The 18753-nt window shown below is 35.3% G+C and overlaps 1 protein-coding gene across 3 annotated transcripts in view; it reads right to left on the bottom strand.

Moving 5' to 3' along the window:
- Window positions 1-3078: 3078 nt before the first annotated feature.
- Window positions 3079-18753, bottom strand: part of LOC121416296 (TP53-binding protein 1-like) — a 36775-nt gene continuing 21100 nt past the window's right edge. For all 3 annotated transcript variants that reach the window (XM_041609830.1, XM_041609831.1, XM_041609832.1), the window contains 12 exons: window positions 17514-18561; window positions 16702-16891; window positions 16120-16247; window positions 15562-15643; window positions 14938-15035; window positions 13988-14215; window positions 12950-13228; window positions 11844-11938; window positions 8344-8466; window positions 7437-7507; window positions 6849-6997; window positions 3079-4622 (listed from right to left, as the gene is read on the bottom strand). In XM_041609830.1, coding sequence (XP_041465764.1) covers window positions 4432-4622; window positions 6849-6997; window positions 7437-7507; window positions 8344-8466; window positions 11844-11938; window positions 12950-13228; window positions 13988-14215; window positions 14938-15035; window positions 15562-15643; window positions 16120-16247; window positions 16702-16891; window positions 17514-18561 — 2682 coding nt within the window. In that variant the 3' untranslated portion in view covers window positions 3079-4431. The remainder of the gene's footprint in view (window positions 4623-6848; window positions 6998-7436; window positions 7508-8343; window positions 8467-11843; window positions 11939-12949; window positions 13229-13987; window positions 14216-14937; window positions 15036-15561; window positions 15644-16119; window positions 16248-16701; window positions 16892-17513; window positions 18562-18753) is intronic.

The raw sequence follows: 18753 nt of genomic DNA, 5'->3' as shown, positions 1-18753 counted from the left end.
GAGATAGGGAAGATTACAACTTTAGAAGAGTTCTGGGCCCGTTGTACGATTGATCCAATCAATCGTAACTCTATGGAAATCCATCAGTGTCATAATTTTTTCTACAGGAAATTTGCAAAATGTCCTTTGTAAACAAAGGAAAACACACCAAATTGTCAAGAAATCAATGACTTTATGGATATACATTCATATCTAGAACAATTTTTGAACAAACCTGCATTTCGTATGTTGACTTTGCTGGCTTTCCAAAATTGCGATTTATCGGATCAATCGCAACTCTTTGTAAGACGGGCCCAAGAATAGCAGCCACATACAGTATGTTGAATGATCAAGAAAGCCAAACTATTACTATCCTTGCATCCATTGGCGGCAGAAGCAAAAAATTTAGGGGGTGTCCACCTGAAATTTCGGGATGGACACAGGTAAAAAATTGGACAAGCGCCCCCCAAAAAGGTTATCAAGCTAAATTTTAGGAGTGGCTAAGCAAAAAAAAAAAAAGGTCATCAAGCTAAATTTTAGGGGGGACAACACACGTTCCGAGGGGGGTCCATGTGACTTTAGGGGGGACGCTGGGGAAAAAATTGAAAAGCAAAAAAAAAAAAAAAAATTGGGGGGGGACCGTCCCCCCGCTTCCGCCACCTATCCTTGCATCAGAATGGCTGTGACCATATCATTCAGTAAAATCTGAAGTTGATTCATAAATGCTCCCTTGAACTATACTGGACACACGAGGCCAGAAAAGAAATGATGCTCGACAAATATGGATACTCTCATAAATTATTTTAATTTTGTGCATATAAATTCTTGTAAAAATTCAAAGTAAGTAAATAATGGAAGGCACTTGATGGTAAAGCTTGGCACTCTCACAGAAAATGAAAAAGCTGCAAATGGCAAAATAGAAGATCAAAGATATCACAAAATCAGAACCATTACAGCTACATACAAAACAAGTAGAAAAAACCCTAAAAAATATTAGCATAATTTTGCAATAGAAAATTGAGAAAACATTACATCACACCATTGGGTGAGTGTGTTTTGATTTGCAACAAATTTGCATACATAGATGATTCATCTTGAAAAGGGATTATTAGAATGAAATAAAATGAAAAGAAATGAAAATGAAAGAGGTGGATGAGAGGAGTATACAAGCTTTGGGTGAAATCCTAAAAAAATGTTGAAATATGAAATGCAGGTGAACTTTGATGGAATGTTACCCTTTTTAAGTGCAAATGATATATATTTATATCTGGTATATCGGTTATTTTAGAAGTACTCTTGATGAAACTGAAATGTTTGAAACCATGGACTTATTCCCATGCCATGCTAGGATAATTATTTCAATGTGAATGTCACCATCCAGTTCAATAACTTAAACACCAATTTCTGCTGCCACATGTTTCAAATTCAAGAACAAAATCTTTTAGTCAATAAGGGGCCCGTTTCATAAAGAGTTACAACTGTTGTAACTTTGCCATCATGGCAACTACCATGATGGTAACCTTGATTATGATTGGCTGCTGAGCCCTGTTACTGTGGTAGTTGCTATAATGGCAAAGTTACAACAGTTGTAAGACTTTTATGAAACGGGCCCAAGGAGATGTTTCTTTGCCTAAAGTAAACAAATGAGGTCATAAGATTTAACAAAAGCAAGAATACAAGCCATGCATTAACTACATAAATGAGACCTTGAAATTTACTAAATATGTTTTATGAATCTCTTCTTGTAATGGCTTTACAGTGAATAACTATCTATATGGATTTCACTCAGTTATCAGTTCCAAACTTATTATCTGCTTTTCCAAAAAAACAACCACCTCATAACAGTATCCCCCATCAATTAAATAAATTTAACTAATTGTTACTGACTGGGCGGTCACATATAAACCTCTAGAGAAAAATATATTGTAATGAAAGCTGGACTAGCCCATAAGGCTATCATCACACAGACGACTTTCAGAATTTCATTAGAAAATATTACTCTGGGATTTTTGCATTGGAGATTAGTTTGTTAAATCCATATCTTTAAACTATCTTTTCATTCTAATGACATTCATCCAATCAAATTTCATTAACCCTAGTCAGACATTTTTATTCTGTTTCACAGAGCAGCTAATTTTGTGTCTGTTCTAAACTCATTTATTTCACACAAGATACCTAAAAATATCCTCACAACATTAATATGGTGATATAGTGCAGCTCCTTCTTTCTGCACTTAACCTTTTAAAATCATTTCATGAAACTAAAAGAGATTTTAACTGACTTAATGAAATACATCAGAGAAAATTTGTCAGTGAAAAACACTGTCAAAGGAATAGAGTAATCATGGTAGTGAGAGAATGGTCAGGGTAATCAAAATTACTCTCATCATTTTTGGTGATGGTACTTTTTTGTTATTCAAAGAATGATTTTGTACATTGAGACATTTGTTTATTACTGGTAATTTACCATTAATGTTACAGTTATTAATGTGGAGCTTTACACGATTAGTTTCTGTGTTAAATTGCCTATTTCTGTTATTTGTTTGTCTTGTTTTACACACAGTAGAGGCTTTACTTTAAATTATAACTGAAAACTCTACATGGTGATTTTTTTACCTGATTGCTATTAAAGAAAGCATGAATGCTTGTAAGCAAGCAACCAGAGGACCGATGGCTTAAGGTCCCCTCCGAAGGACCTGGTACTGAGGATTAATGCCTTACCAAAGGGCACTAGCGCACCAAGTGGGAATCGAACCCGGGTCACCGGAATACGAATCCCCCGCTCTACCGACTGAGCTATCGCGCCTCCACTAATGTGTACATGTGGATAGTGCATACATATATGTGAGACATCTATAAAACAATCTTTCAGTGTTTGTTTCTACTCAGCTACCTCGGTGCTGATAAATGTAGGGATACATGCAACCGATTACAGCAATAACAAAAAAAAAATCACTTTAATCACATCATTAAATCATCTACCATTAAATCTCATCAATTCTTTCCTACAGTAATTAAAAAACATACAAGGAAACATATTCATCAAGTCCATTCTAATATTTTCATGACACAGATCCATGTTCGAAGCAATGAAGTAGATTTGTTTTGGAATGTTACTGGAATGACCTAATTTCTTCAAATATTGAATATAATTTCAAATGAAACTCATTTTCTATATGAATGATAGAATATTTTCAGCTACATTTTTCATATTGAATTTAGTTGAACATAGTGCAGGGTTATTAATTTTGGTATGTATATCACTTAAATACCATGCATGATCAGCAAAATATCAATATTTATATTTTCTAATTAAATACAAACAAACCATGCTTTGCCAATAAGTGACAATACAACACACTATAATTCATTGTTTAAAGGCAAAGACGAACAACACTCTGGAAGCAATTCATGAAACAAATAATCAGTGATTTTAAGTGACATATGTTATAAGCTACTAAAATCCTTGCATCTGATTGGCTCGTAACTAAAGTCAGTGATAACCACTGACAGGGTGCTTCATGAAACACTCTCTATTTCATAAAAAAGGAATATCAATAAAGATGAAGATTTGAAATGATAAATTTCACATCATTAATTATTAAGAAGCCTCAACGGTATGTTGTCATTACCGTATTTCATGCATACCACCTCAAGTTAGGCACAGCATTTCCTCATGAAATCTCACCATGTGTAACTTTAAAAATTCATTATTCTCTTTAATACTTGAAATAATTTTTCTTTATAAATTGTTACTGTCATGTTTGTACAATTATTTTGAATTGATCCAAATCATCTTGATGTTGAAATGGACTTGTCCTTTATTGGCAAGACTAAGCATGCATCTCAGTATGGTTTACATATAACATTCACATCAAAGTCATCCTACAAGGTTTACATCTCAATGGTCTCACTTACACACGTTATTATTAGGTGTAAGTCTATGGTAACCAGAACAAAAAAATCTTTCTACCATATCAATGTATTTCACTTTAAGACCTTTATCTCAACTAGTACATGTACATTCGACCCCACTTTCACACGATGTTCAGACTCTTGAACTGAACGTGCAATGACCAGCTTCACACACAATAAATTTTATTTTAGACAAAGCTTCCTTCATATGAGTTTTGCATATTGTGGAGTCCAGGCCATGACCTACCTTCAGATAGCAAGTTTGCATTTGTCCAACTCCTTTAATTTAGCATTCACACAGAATCTAGCTTTATAAAACAACTGGGAACCTAATCAGTTCACTGTCCAAAGACTTTATCTGATATACGAAAAGACCATAGTACACTTCATGATATTCACTTTGTTAATCTGAAAGTGAAAATCTTCTTTCTTACATTAATGTTGGATAAACATATACATTAGTCATTGCAGAGAGGAACCAGGTGATCCCTGTAGTGGGAAAACAGGTTGATAAATACTGCCAGTGATGGAATAAATACTACTTGATTTTCTCTCTATAATCCCATGCAAACTTGTAATGCGAATCATAAGGCATCCTCACACCGTTAATAAGAGATTGCATGACCCATTCTGCTGATACGACCGGCATGTCAAGCTGCTGAGCTCTGTGTAGAATATGACGAGGGCAAGAAGGATCAGTCACCATCACGTTACAGTCAAATGGTACACCTGAAGCATCATGGGAAATAAACAATGCAGATAATGTACAAACGGTGTTAATCAAGGCTACGATTCTCAATGCCCAACATTGGAATTCGCCTGAACTAGGCTTTTTCATTCCAATTTTCAAAAGTTGTATTGCTTATACATTGACTGAATGTTTGTAAAAAATAAATGTATAAACATTTGATGATCTTTGGCAACTTCTTCTTTGTACTATCACTACTCCTCTTGAACATTTATATTCACAATTGCTTTATCAAACCATGTTATAACAGCAATTTTGTACAACAATTGGAATGCCTCTGGCAATCTCGCCTGCATTACACAATTCGAGTGCTGACTTTGAAAACAAGTGGAATGCCTCTGGCCGTCTCACCTGCATCACGCGGTTCAATATAGCAGCAGTGCTCACTTTGAATACTACTCTAACTCGCACAAGATGTTCAGTGATACATGGTTACTCTTATTTCCCTTTTTTATGAACTAGACCAATAAACTTACAGAGATATGATGGTTATTCAACGAAAAACCCCAACATGGCCAAAGTTCATTGACCTTACATGACCTTTGACCTTGATCATGTGACCTGAAACTCGAACAGGATGTTCAGTGATACTTGATTACTCTTATGTACAAGTTTCATGAATCAGATCCATAAACTTTCAAAGTTATGATGGTAATTCAACAGATACACCCAATTCGGCCAAAGTTCATTGACCTTTGACCTTGGTCATGTGACCTGAAACGCGCACAGGATGTTCAGTGATACTTGATTACTCTAATGTCCAAGTTTAATGAACTAGACCAATAAACTTTCAAAGTTATGATGGTAATTCAACAGATACCCCCGATTCGGCCAAAGTTCATTGACCCAAAATGACCTTTGACCTTAATCATGAGACCTGAAACTTGCACAAAATATTCAGTGATGCTTGATTACTATTATGTCCAAGTTTCATGAATCAGATCCATAAACTTTCAAAGTTATGATGGGAATTCAACAGATATCCCCAATTCGGCCAAAGTTCATTGACCCTAAATGACCTTTGACCTTGGTCATGTGACGTGAAACTCATGCAGGATGTTCAGTGATACTTGATTAACCTTATGTCCAAGTTTCATGAACTAGGTCCATATATTTTCTAAGTTATGATGACATTTCAAAAACTTAACCTCAGGTTAAGATTTCGATGTTGATTCCTCCAACATGGTCTAAGTTCATTGACCCTAAATGACCTTTGACCTTGGTCATGTGACATGAAACTCTAATAGGATGTTCAGTAATACTTGATTAACCTTATGGCCAAGTTTTATTAACTAGGTCCATATACTTTCTAAGTTATGACATCATTTCAAAAACTTAACCTCAGGTTAAGATTTGATGTTGACGCCGCCGCCGCCGCCGTCGGAAAAGCGGCGCCTATAGTCTCACTTTGCTTCGCAGGTGAGACAAAAACAGCCATTGAATAATTATTCACACAAGAAAAAACTCATATGACAATAAAATACTATGTCCATTGACCCAAAATAATGTTTGCCCATGATCATGTGACCTAAGATATGTGCAAAACAATCATTTATACTTGATTAGCCTTATGTCTATGTTTCATGATTTAGAACAATAAACTTTCTTAGTTATGATACCAATTCAATAAAAAAATTCCAACATGTGCATTGACCTATGATCTTAGTCATGTTCCTGAAACATGCACCGGATATTCAGGGATACATGGTTACTCTTATGTCCAAGTTTCATGAACTAGATCCATAAAATTTTTAAGTTATGATGACAATATCACAATAACCCCAACATGGCCAAAGTTTGTGGTCCCTAAATGACCTTTGACCTTGGTCATGTGACCTGAAATTCAGGCAGGATCTTTAGTCATACTTGAATACCCTTATGTTCAAGTTTCATGAACTAGGTCCACATGCTTTCTACGTTATGACATTTCAAAAACTTAACCTTGGTCAAGATTTCAATGTTGATAACGCCGCCGCCGCTGCCGTCGGAAAATCGGCGCTAAGAAGTCTCGCTCTGCTATGCAGGCTAGACAAAAATGATACATGTATATTCATATTGAAGTGACATGTGCCTAAGCAATTTAATGTATTACCCGCTCTCCTGCATTTCCTCGTGCGATTCTAGTTGTAGGAAAAAAAACTAAAAAAACTTCAAGTAAAAAACTAAATAAGACGGCTGGCAAGCATATCATCAAATACAAGTCTCACCTCCTCTATTGAGTTGATTGATGGTTGGGAATCTAGCTACAATATGACACCCAGCGGCCATGAGAATACTCCGCCATGTTGATTCCAGTCTATAATAACTAGATAGAACCAATACTTTCAAGCCAGACAGGATCATTCGATTTGGTTTCCTATAAAATAAGACCAAATGGTTGGGCGTTTGTTAAAAAGTTACGTGCATCTTTATGCTTGAGTGGTGATCCTTTCTTGTGCTTTTAATGAGATAGCCCAAATGTGTCCTTTTCATCAAAGCGGAAGTGGATTTCCTATAACCCTTGTAAAGTTTTTAAAAATAAAATATACTTTACATTCAGATGGTTGTTAATAGCCAAGAAATTACAATACAAAGATTGTGTTTTTCCTAACTTTAACTGATGAGAATCAACATGATTACGATTGGGTATCCAAGAACAGATCATCAGTCATTCTGAAAATCAGGCATCAACTAAGAACAGATTTATCAATCAGCATCATAGTAAGTGAATTATTGATGAAAAAGCTATGATTCTTGTTCAATGTTTGAATTTGATTATTTCATCAATTTCCACTCATCAGAGATTAATCACTTACCATTCAATGATGTCACCATCCACAGACTCTCCTGCTTGTAACCTGTATGCTTTGTGACTCTGAAGTTTATTCTGGAAAATAAATCACATCAATAATAACACTTTGAAGATGATATGAATTGTTTAACAAACGTTGTGTAATGTCATTGATGATGTACATTTATTCGAGTGAGATTGGTGTTTGAGGGAGATTGGTGTTTGAGGGAGATTGGTGTTTGAGGGAGATTGGTGTTTGAGGGAGATTGGTGTTTGAGGGAGATTGGTGTTTGAGGGAAATTGGTGTTTGAGGGAGATTGGTGTTTGAGGGAAATTGGTGTTTGAGGGAAATTGGTGTTTGAGGGAGATTGGTGTTTGAGGGAAATTGGTGTTTGAGGGAGATTAGTGTTTGAGGGAGATTGGTGTTTGAGGGAAATTGGTGTTTGAGGGAGATTGGTGTTTGAGGGAGATTGGTGTTTGAGGGAGATTAGTGTTTGAGGGAGATTGGTGTTTGAGGGAGATTGGTGTTTGAGGGAGATTGGTGTTTGAGGGAGATTGGTGTTTGAGGGAGATTGGTGTTTGAGGGAGATTAGTGTTTGAGGGAGATTGGTGTTTGAGGGAGATTGGTGTTTGAGGGAGACTGACCCAAGGGTGAAGTGAATTCTGGCACTCCCGTTCGACAGAGATTTGTGCTAGAATATTCCATATGCATTTTCTTATAAAGTCTACTCATGTTTTGCCATAATATTCGGCTTGGTCTCAAGCTGAATAAATGATAAAAAATATAAGATTATTTCCAAGATGACATTGAAGATGACATCCGGCTACCTCAAAATCAGGCATGAAATCACATTTAAAACTATCCTTCAAGTACTTTGAGTGCTCTTGCTTGACCCTAGAATCTTGTTATCCCTTTCTGCCCTATTTCTTACCATCCTTGAGCAATCTCTGATCCATAGGTTTGAGATACATGGAATGTTAGCAGCCAGAGCGTACATATACTTCATTGTTCGACAGTAGGTATTAGCTATCACAAACAGCTTGAACTCTGTTCTCTGTGAAAAAAAAAATATATATATATCTGAGAACTTGATAGACAGATGCCAATTCAAGGAACAAAAATAAACAATACTTGCATGATTATCATAACAGTACTATATTTACTCCCTACAAATTATAGGGCAAATAACCAAATGAGATACGTAAATATATGAAAATGAATTCATAGATAATTGAACTAAATTAAGTTCCCCTCCCCCTAACCAAAAAAAAAAAGAAAAATAAATGCAAATGCCAAATTTTCTGATGAAAATGAGACAACACTAATAAAACTATACAATGAAATCAGAATTAGAACAGAAAAAATGTATATATTACTTCTTGTTTACATTACAAGTTAATAATACTGATGCAAAATACCGATGGGTGTTTCATAAAGCTGTTCGTAAAATTACGAATGACTTTACGAACGACGGGAACATGTTCTTAGGCTATAGATGAATAATATTGGGATATCACAAAGCACAAGAAAGGATCACCAGTCGTGCGTAAAGTCATTCGTATCTTACGAACAGCTTTATGAAACACCCACCAGGAGTGGTTTCAAAAGGAGTCTCGTGCGACTTATGGTACAAAGTAATTCTATTTGCATGCAGTATATGAAATATCACTGCACTGTTTATATACATGGCCACATGGAGGAAACATTTCATTCCTTTTTGTGGTTTAATTTAATTGAATGAAATCAATTGAGATAAATCTAAAGACATTTATAATTGTTATAGTCTACTGATTAATGAAGAGCTATATGAAAAGTGCATAGACCAGTTGAACAAATAGCATTAATTGGATTTTTTTCAGAGTTGGCGGATTTAAATCACGTTGATTTAAATCGTGATTTAAATCGCGATTTAAATCACCATGATTTTTTTTTTAAAATCATTGATTTAAATCACTTCCATTGAAACATGTACAAATCATGGACAAAGTATTTGTTCAATGCAGTTTTAATTCTTCAAGTCAACTGAAAAACTTTGAATTAACTTTATATCAATAAAAGATCAACAGTCTTCATATCTACTTAAAACAAATTAAAATCAAATTAATAAAATCAGGTAATTCCTTAAAAACTACAGATGTATGTTGTCAATAGGTACTCATTTTTTGTAAATTATGTCGAGTTTTTCTTCTGAAATTTTACATTCTTTGTCAGTTATTATTAGTCAATTTCTTTCTTAACGTAAAGTTTTCACATAATCCAAAGACTTTTCAGAGAGCAGTTTGTAAAAAAAAAAATATAATATATAAAAGTCGATGAGAAAAGGTTTGTTGGCAGTTTTCTAGTTTTGATCCTTCGCCTACACATAACTACTTCTGTCATGTAAAATAAAAAATGATACCTGCATGTAATCAACATATTTAACATGCCTCTTATTTCGTATTGTTACATTTATCATACATTTGATGTTTTGAATAACATAATTATAAAAATCACATTAACATAATGTAGTACAGTCATAATTTGACTGTTGAGAAAAGCTTTCTCTTATAAACCTTTTAAGTCACTGCAGCCCATTTTATGTTCAGTGCTACAAATAATGGAAGTTTTGTATCTGCATGTAATAATGGAAAGAGCTCTATAACAACAATTTGCAAAACTCAGAATAAACATTTAACACTGTATTTTAACGTTAAGATGCAGGTACTTCAGTTACAATCATTGGCAGTTGTAAGCTGTGGTTCATCTAAAATAAAATTCTTCTTTTTGTAATACATATGTTGTAATTTAAGCAGTTTTGCAGTTTTTATCCTTTAAGTTAAAAGTAAGTAGATTTTTTTTCATACTTCATGGATCAAACAGATTTTTTTGTAGAGAATATGGGAATAAAAATTGTAGATTAATGTAAAAAAATCACAGTAACAGAATGTAGTATAGTCACCCTTTGACTAAGCTATCTCCTATATTGTTCTCCAAAACTGAGAGTTTTGCATCTATATCTGTAGCAAGAGAAGAGCTTTTTATCAAAAAGATCCTTAACATATACAGTTGTAGTCTCTCTTTGACTATTGTAAAGCTGTGACTAATTGAAAAAAAATCATTGATGAGAAATATTTCTCTTACAATATACATGAATACTAGTAATTGGCAAAGGGTTTGTTGGCAGTTTTGATAAGGGATTTTTTCTCTTGGATTTTTTTAAATATTTGAATGAAAAATCCCAGAGGGGAATTTTCTCTACTCACTGGGAATTCCCTATGGAATATTCCTTCATAGGCCTATGTATGATAGAATTAAGTTCAGATACATGATTCCTCAAATTTATTTTTAATTGTCCTTTTTTACTGGATTTTAATTACAAAATATGTGGTTAAGAACAATATTAGGGGTGAAATGTATAACATCAATATTGATGTCATTGTAAGAGTAAGGGGGGGGGGGATAATTACCCTTTTTTTCGAAGGAACTTTAAAAAAATCAAAAAAATCAAAAAAATCTGATTTAAATTAAAAAAATCTGATTTAAATCAAATAAATCCGATTTTTTTGATTTTTAAAAAAAATAAAAAAAATCGCCAACCCTGTTTTTTTCTAAGGTTCCATGACATATTCTCCGGCAACGATTGCTCTGATGGAAAATAATAATATAGGATATTTATATTGCGCACATATCCACCTTGTTAGGTGCTCAAGGCGCTCCTATATTACCCGGCTAAGCTAGGCTTTCATAGCGCACACAGCTTCTTAAGGAAATACTTCCTACCGGTACCCATTTACCTCACCTGGGTCGAGTGCAGCACATCGTGGATCAGTTTCTTGCTGAAGGAAATTACGCCATGGCTGGGATTCGAACCCACGACCTTCTGTTTCAAAGTCCGAAGACTAATCCACTGGGCCACAACGCTGCAAATATGCATTAAGCCAAACATAAAACCTAATCTCCCATACTAAATAAACCCTAATCCTCATCTTTACATTATTATAAACCAAAAACTCTTATTACAATCTTAACTAACCCAATGCCTTCTGAGATATTAAGACAGGAGCAAATGTCACATGAGCAAATGTCATGCCTCCTATTCTTAACTCTTTGCACGCTGAATTAATTTTGGGGGGATAATAATGACGATTGTTTCCATGTTATTTTCTTTCATTTAAGATATCCATATTGCACTATTGATACTTATTATTATTGTATAGATGTTATCCAAGAACTACTGCCTTTTATTAGCCTATCTACTTTTAAGATAGGGGAGAAAACTAATTATTGTTGAATTTAATTGTACGAACGTGCAAAATTGCAACATCAGTGCGCATATCAAGCATATCAAACATACATGTATCAAACATATCAAGCATGTTGGTGCTTAAAGTTTGGGGTCACATTCACTTATTTGTGAAACAGCTTCATTAATGATCAATGCAATCACCTTACCTGTGATTTTTCAATGTCTTTAAAGACAACTCCTCCTCCTGCTTCTATCTGTCTTCTGGAATAATCTTTATTAAAAGGAACATCATCAGGATCATCTGAAAAACAAAGACATGTTTAAAATGTGAAAGGCATGACAATCCATATCTTGTGATAGTAATAATGATCATAATAATAATATATAGATTTATTGAGTGTAGAAACTATTTTATACAAAAGTAGATATTCTTCTGTGCTATGTAAGACTCCTAAAATGCATGATATTTATAATGAAATAGATGCCTTTTTTGCCTTTTTTTGCCTTTGATTCGAAGTTGTTTATAGATGATGATTTTCTGACTATTGTTTGAAATAGAAATAAGAAATACAATGTAGACATCCTAAAAAAAAAATCATTTTGCCCTATTGATTGTGGGTCTAGCAGCCACTGAGCAGCAGTGGACCGACGTTGCTTTATCAATTAAATTATTGCAAGCAACAGGTAGCAGCAATTCCCATCTATTAAGGTCTTTATTTTGTCTAACCCGGCCAGGTTTGAACTCCCCACCACCAAGTTGTGAGGCAGACACTCTATACCAACTGAGCCAACACACTGATGTTGAAACATCATTCATGTTAAGGAAGCTGAATCAATACAAAGACACCTCTGGATTGTATCTAGTCAATAAGATGACATGTTCTTCAAATCAAACAAACCGTACTTTTATACTGGTGAGGGTCAAAAGTTACAGGGTCATGACCTTTAATATTTCAGGCTCTGTATCCTATTGCTTCTTATTTTGCGAGTTTGTAGCTGTTTTCAAAAGAACTACAAAATGGCTTATCTGTTGAGTACCCTCAGCAGTGGATTAATAATGGCTTCATTAGTGCTTTATTAGGCAGGGGATAGCATTTCACTTGGAAACCCTTTCGAAAAATGGCAACAAATCAGTGATTACACTAACTGATTTGTTGAAAAAAACTAACTTTCTTGACATGGAAAATATCCAGTACGATAGAACCTTTAAGAAGATACTGACAAAAGTGTGACATGAATGCAATTCAAGACTGTAATTGCGATTGTGATATTCAATCTAGTTATTATGGCCTGAAAAGGATAGATAACTCACCATCACCCTCGCTGTCACTGGTACTTGTATCAACCTTTGACCTTTTCTTGACCTCTCCCTGGGTCAATAAAAAAGCCATGCCCTTGAATAGAGTCTTGTTGTTTGGCATCGGACCTAATATCATCTCCATGGTCCTAGGGGTGGAAGGAGTACTGCCCTTAGCAGCGGCTGAAGTGAGGCTCTTTGCGGGGCTGCTGGCCGTTGATGTGGAGGGGGTCTGCTTCCGAGGTGATCGACGAACTCCAATCCCTTGCTTACTGATATCTGGACTGGATACAACTGTGACAGAGGGCAAGAAAATCAAGGTACTGGATTTTATGATTATAATATTGGATCATAGATAATATCTTAATCACTCCATAATACAGAATTGGGATATGCCAAATACTTTAATCGTTTTATTATAATAATTTAAACAAGAGTAAATTAATGAGGAATTTTTGTATCTTGCGGTACTAAAGAAACTTTTCGCATTTGTATTTGCTTTGTACCGCTACTATCATGTGTACTGAACTGAAATTGTAATTCTAGCTTGTCATTTTTTTTTTACTAGAATGTAGAAATAGACTTGAATTTCATTGGATTTAAAGGGGAATGAAACTGACCAACATTGTGTATTGTCTCTCATTGGTTGTGTGTTATAAATATCTAGTCTTAATCTATACCATTTGAGATAACTTTTTATAAGACAGAGAATAAATAAGCCGATAATTTAACTTGTGTAGGGAAACTTGTATTTGAGAGGATTAGTAACATACCTCATGATATGAATGTATTGCATACTAAATTAGCGTTATCATTCCATCGGGCATATATTACGAGACTTTACTACTCAGAATGGTGCATTATGGGTAATGAACTTGGCCAGATTTTAGTAATTGAGGACTGAATGTGAGGCTATTAAGGCTGCTGGTTCGTATGCACTTAATATTTTCATTGCATTTGCCATTGGTTTTTGTTTATTTTGTTATTCAGAAAACTTTGACCTCTGCATGGTCAACATAGCTATCAAATGAGAAAACAATGAATCATGGTTACCTGTTGTAAGTAGCCTTGTAGCTAGCTGTTTGGCTTTCTTTTTCGGTGAGGCAGCGCCCTCTATTGATTGTTTGTCATCAGCTTTTCTTTTTCCTCCTGACCGAGTGATAGCAGGGGATGGAAGACGCTTTGGAGTTCGACCAACTACTTTACTAGGTGTTCTCACGACAACATCACCATCAGGAGCACGAAGTCTGCTTCGATGTCGAGGACCATCCACCAAGTTTTCTGCATTCAGAGACAATATCATAACCATGGAAAGATGTCAGCGAGTACCTTCTGAAGAAATTTATAGACAAATTTGCTAACAGCCAATCAGTTTCAAGGATTTGTGAAGTTTATATCAATTTGTGATTTTTTTTTATTATCTGCCTCATAAAATCATCTTCTCTGGACCTCTCAAATTTCACTCCATGAAGATTACATAACTTTGAAATTTTATTGAATTAAGTTATATAACATATTTCACAGATATATTTATTTACAATCAACATCACTGTAACATAATACATAGTATTTTAGTAATTGGAGCAAACAATCGGAGAAAACCCAAGTAAACATGTTGTTACACATGAATATGAAGTAGACTCACAGTTAATGGTGAGCCCATGTTAAAAATAAATCTTATGTTGTGGTATATCATATATGTAGGTGCTAAACTGTGCTACAATGGAAGATGAAGACAAGCCATAATGTATATGAGTAGATTACAAGAGAAGTTCTTGCAGAAGATTTGCTGGAGACAAGGAGCACACAAAGGAAAGGTTCAAGAAGAATTAGTGTAGTAGGTTTCATGGTACACCATGTATCTTTCTTGGGCAAGCGTTGGTCCTGAAAAGGACCACCCAGTCTCGATGTTTTGACAAGTGTGTTCTTGTCGTCCTCAGGAGAATGAGGAGTATTCTTCTTCGCCATGGAAACCTTCAAAAGTTATATTGAAGAAGACTTACCAAGTGTGATGTCTGAGATTCCTGAACTGCTGCTTGGACAGGAAGTCAACAAGAGATTTGCTTGATCCTTAGACAAGATCACCTTCTCTCTAGGAAACCTGAATCAATTCAAATCAATTCAATTTATATTTCAAGTTCAAATCAGATTCACATCCAAACACAATTTCGATTTTAATTTACAATTCAATTCAACTTCAGGCAATGCATTTTAATTTCATATGGGAAACAAGGTCAATATGTCAAATGGCTTGCTTGCCAGTTACCTTATACTTTTTTTGTAGGAATGGTCAAAACTAGCTTTGGTTATTCATTATGCTACATTTATTTAGAATTAAAGACAATATCCTGACTTTGGCCCAGTTGCTCTCAAAGGCGGAAGCACTTAAAGGAACAATTAAAAGGTACCTATCTATGATTTTGTTGCAGACTTTTCAAATTATAATTCTCTCTTTCTCCCAGTCTGGCCTAGTAAGTTCAAAATCTAAGGTAGGCTAGGCCTCTTCAAGACTTCAGGGCATTTTTTCAAGCGTATCAAAATCAGAACTATACTTTTACAAAAAATTTGAAAAGACAAGGTACATGTAGTTTGTACACAGAAACTTGAATTATTGCCAAATTGCTCACTTTTCCGTTTTTCCATCATCAGTCTCGATATAATAGCCATCATCTTTGGGCGTGGAACCTCGATAATAACCAATCACAATTCCTGAAGAACAGAAGAAAACAGCAGAAGATGAAGTAGTAGTAGTAGTAGAAGCAGTAGTAGTAGTAGAAGTAGTAGTAGTAGAAGTAGTAGTAGTAGTGGTAGTAGTAGTGGTAGTAGTAGTGGTAGTAGTAGTGGTAGTAGTAGTGATAGTAGTAGTGGTAGTAGTAGTGGTAGTAGTAGTGGTAGTAGTAGTGGTAGTAGTAGTGGTAGTAGTAGTAGTAGTAGTAGTAGTGGTGGTAGTAGTAGGAGTAGTGAAAGTAGTAGTAAAAGTAGTAGTAGTAGCAGTATTAGTTGTAGTAGTAGTAGCAGTAGTAGTAGTAGTAGTAGTAGTAGTAGTAGTAGTAGTAGTTGAAGTCTATGGTAATCAAATCGTTGTCCAATGTCCATCAGTTATGAACAAGCTCAGATTTAATTTGAACTCTCGAACAAACATATATTGATATATCATTTTAATTTTTAATTTTTTTTTTACTAACCTGGGTAGCTATATTGATCTTCTGGTAATTCAGCCATGACACTTTGTCCCCTCGCTAACCAATCTTTGATGATAACATCTTTGCTATTCACACTTCTCATATCACCATCATCAAAGGCTATCTTCAATCTAAAATCATATAAACAAACAGAGTTAGGCTTGATTAAAAAAAATTACAACATAGCTTTTTGTCAAACAAGATGCTTTTGTTACAACAAAACGTACATATTGTACACATTGCATTTCACAAGAATAAGTTACGTTAGTCGTAAATAAACAAATATCTATAAATATAATTTGAATATAAAATCAATTTATACTTATTTTCAAAATTTCTTATAATCGCGTCAAGTTTAAAGTGTATAGAGAAACAACTTAATTTGCACTTTATTCAAATACCTTTAATAAAATTATCATTATCAATATTATGCCCACGGCATATGAAAATATTAGTTTCATGTAAGTTTCATCTTTTATGCACTGAAGATGATGGTATGCAAGGCTGATCCAGGAATGGCATCACTACCTGAATGATAAACACATAAGCAGCACTTGAGATTATCACTGCAAAAAAAGTATTCACCTGTTATTTTTTTCTTCTGATTTGATGATACCCGGGTAATAGAAACCATCCAACCAACGAGTAAAGACTCTAACACCAGGTACGAGAAAAGCTTGTGCTGAATCCGTAGTAGGATCACTTGATGTACTGACCCGCTGCCTAGACTCCAGGGGAGGCTCGGTCAGGATTGCATCCATCTCACCTTCTTCCTCTTTATAAGGAGATTGAGAAGATACAGTAGATATTAAGTGTTTTTAGAAGGGCTTTCTGCATTTGGGCTCTTTGAGGAGGGAGATATTATTTCTTATACCAGGGACAATTATATATTGCACACCTCCCAATTAACAGGTACATGTACCTTCATCATACATTCAATCTCACAGAGTTTTACACAAATTTGATTATATTTTTTTTTTGGGGGGGAGGATTGAAACAGGTCTTTAGAAAATCTGTTATTCTGCTGTAGAAGAAGTTTGAATTTGTTGAAAACTGTTTGTTACAGATTGTAGGAAATTTAATATGAAATTAGTCACCCCAAATTACTCAAGAATGAACCCATATCCATCATTTATTACTAATCATTGCAAGTAACACACATGAGTGTAGAATCCTATGCTGCAAGTGCAGATGATGTAATATACTCAAAGACCACTTGAACACAAATTCTTGAAGTGATTTCACAAATTTTAATTTGCAATGCAGTTCCTTACATGTTCTTAAGAATGACATGTGAACATTTTCCATACCTTTTGATGATATCTTCTTCTATTTTGTTCTCTTTCTCTCTCATTTATAGCTGGTATGAGAATGAACTAGTGCATGATCGTACTCACCATCTTGTACAACAATAGTATCATCCAAAGACTGCTTGATGGGAGCAGTTTTCTGTGTCTTCCCTCTCCTCTTTCCCCTGGCTGGTCTGGTAGATGTCACATCACGATTGGATGGACCGGGTTCATCCACTTTGTCTTCAAAACTTTCTCCTGTCGTGGAAGTAGCAGTGGTAGTCTCTATTTGCAATAGTTTCCCAACATCTCCATCACTCTTTTCATCGCTAGAAATCCTTTCCAATTCTTTCCTTGGTTGTGCACAAGGTATTCCTTCCGATTCCTCTGAGGATTGCTTGACTTCTTCAACATTCCAACCCTCACTGACATTCAAAGTAGGAGATGAATGTATTTGGGCTTTTGAAGATTGTTCATGCGTGCTTTGATCAGCTTGGTTTGGAGTCCTAGGCACCGACCTTCTACTAGGGGTTCTCTTAGGCTTTGCAAACTCGCAATCTTTTTCATCAGATACCATCCTGACTTCTGCATCAGATGGAGTGACTGAAGAACTGCTAGTGCCCTTGGAAGACACCCTCTTACCTCGTTTCCTATTAGAAAGCATCAAGGCAGATGGACTTACATCGGGTGACCTAGCTTGACCAGTCCTGCTAGATTCTTCTGTGATGCCCGGCAGATGCTCAGCCCCACCTGAAAGAGACCTCCGTCCATTGTCCGTGGGTGACTGTCTTATACCTCTGGCAGGAAATGCTTGTTGGACAACCCCACCAGGAGATGTCAATTGCCTTCCAGATGCAGAATGCTCATGACCCGAAACATTAGGTGATGTCTTCTCAGATCCTGGAAGACTGATGGTCTTGTCCAGAGAACTGTTTCTTTCAGAGATACTTGACAGACTGATGCTTTTCTGTATGCCAATGCTGAGATTGCTGGATGTCTTCTGGAGGCTTCCCGCAACGCTAGAAGACGTCCTGGAACCAAAAGAGCTGATATCAGCCAGGGAACCAGAGGTTACAGAACTTGTTTTGGAAGAATGAGTAGGTGATGGGGTCCTGAATTCTTGCTCTAGCTTTTCAACTATTTCTTCATTCACAACCTGTAATTTTGGAGAAATAAAATGATTACGACCAAACTCTCTTATGGCTTTCTTGCCAGAACAAATCATTTACACATTAACAAAGAACAAGAGCACACTCCCTATATTGTGAAATGGTATTTCCTAAATCAAATAATGGACCTAGTACAACGGTGGAGTAGAAACACAATTTTAAGCTCAATGATTATAATT

Source organism: Lytechinus variegatus, chromosome 5 (assembly GCF_018143015.1).
Source record: "Lytechinus variegatus isolate NC3 chromosome 5, Lvar_3.0, whole genome shotgun sequence".
In the NCBI taxonomy this organism is placed as follows: Eukaryota; Metazoa; Echinodermata; class Echinoidea; order Temnopleuroida; family Toxopneustidae; genus Lytechinus; species Lytechinus variegatus.
The sequence above is the reverse complement of the archived record's forward strand: the minus strand, read 5'-3'. Positions and strand labels throughout refer to the sequence as shown.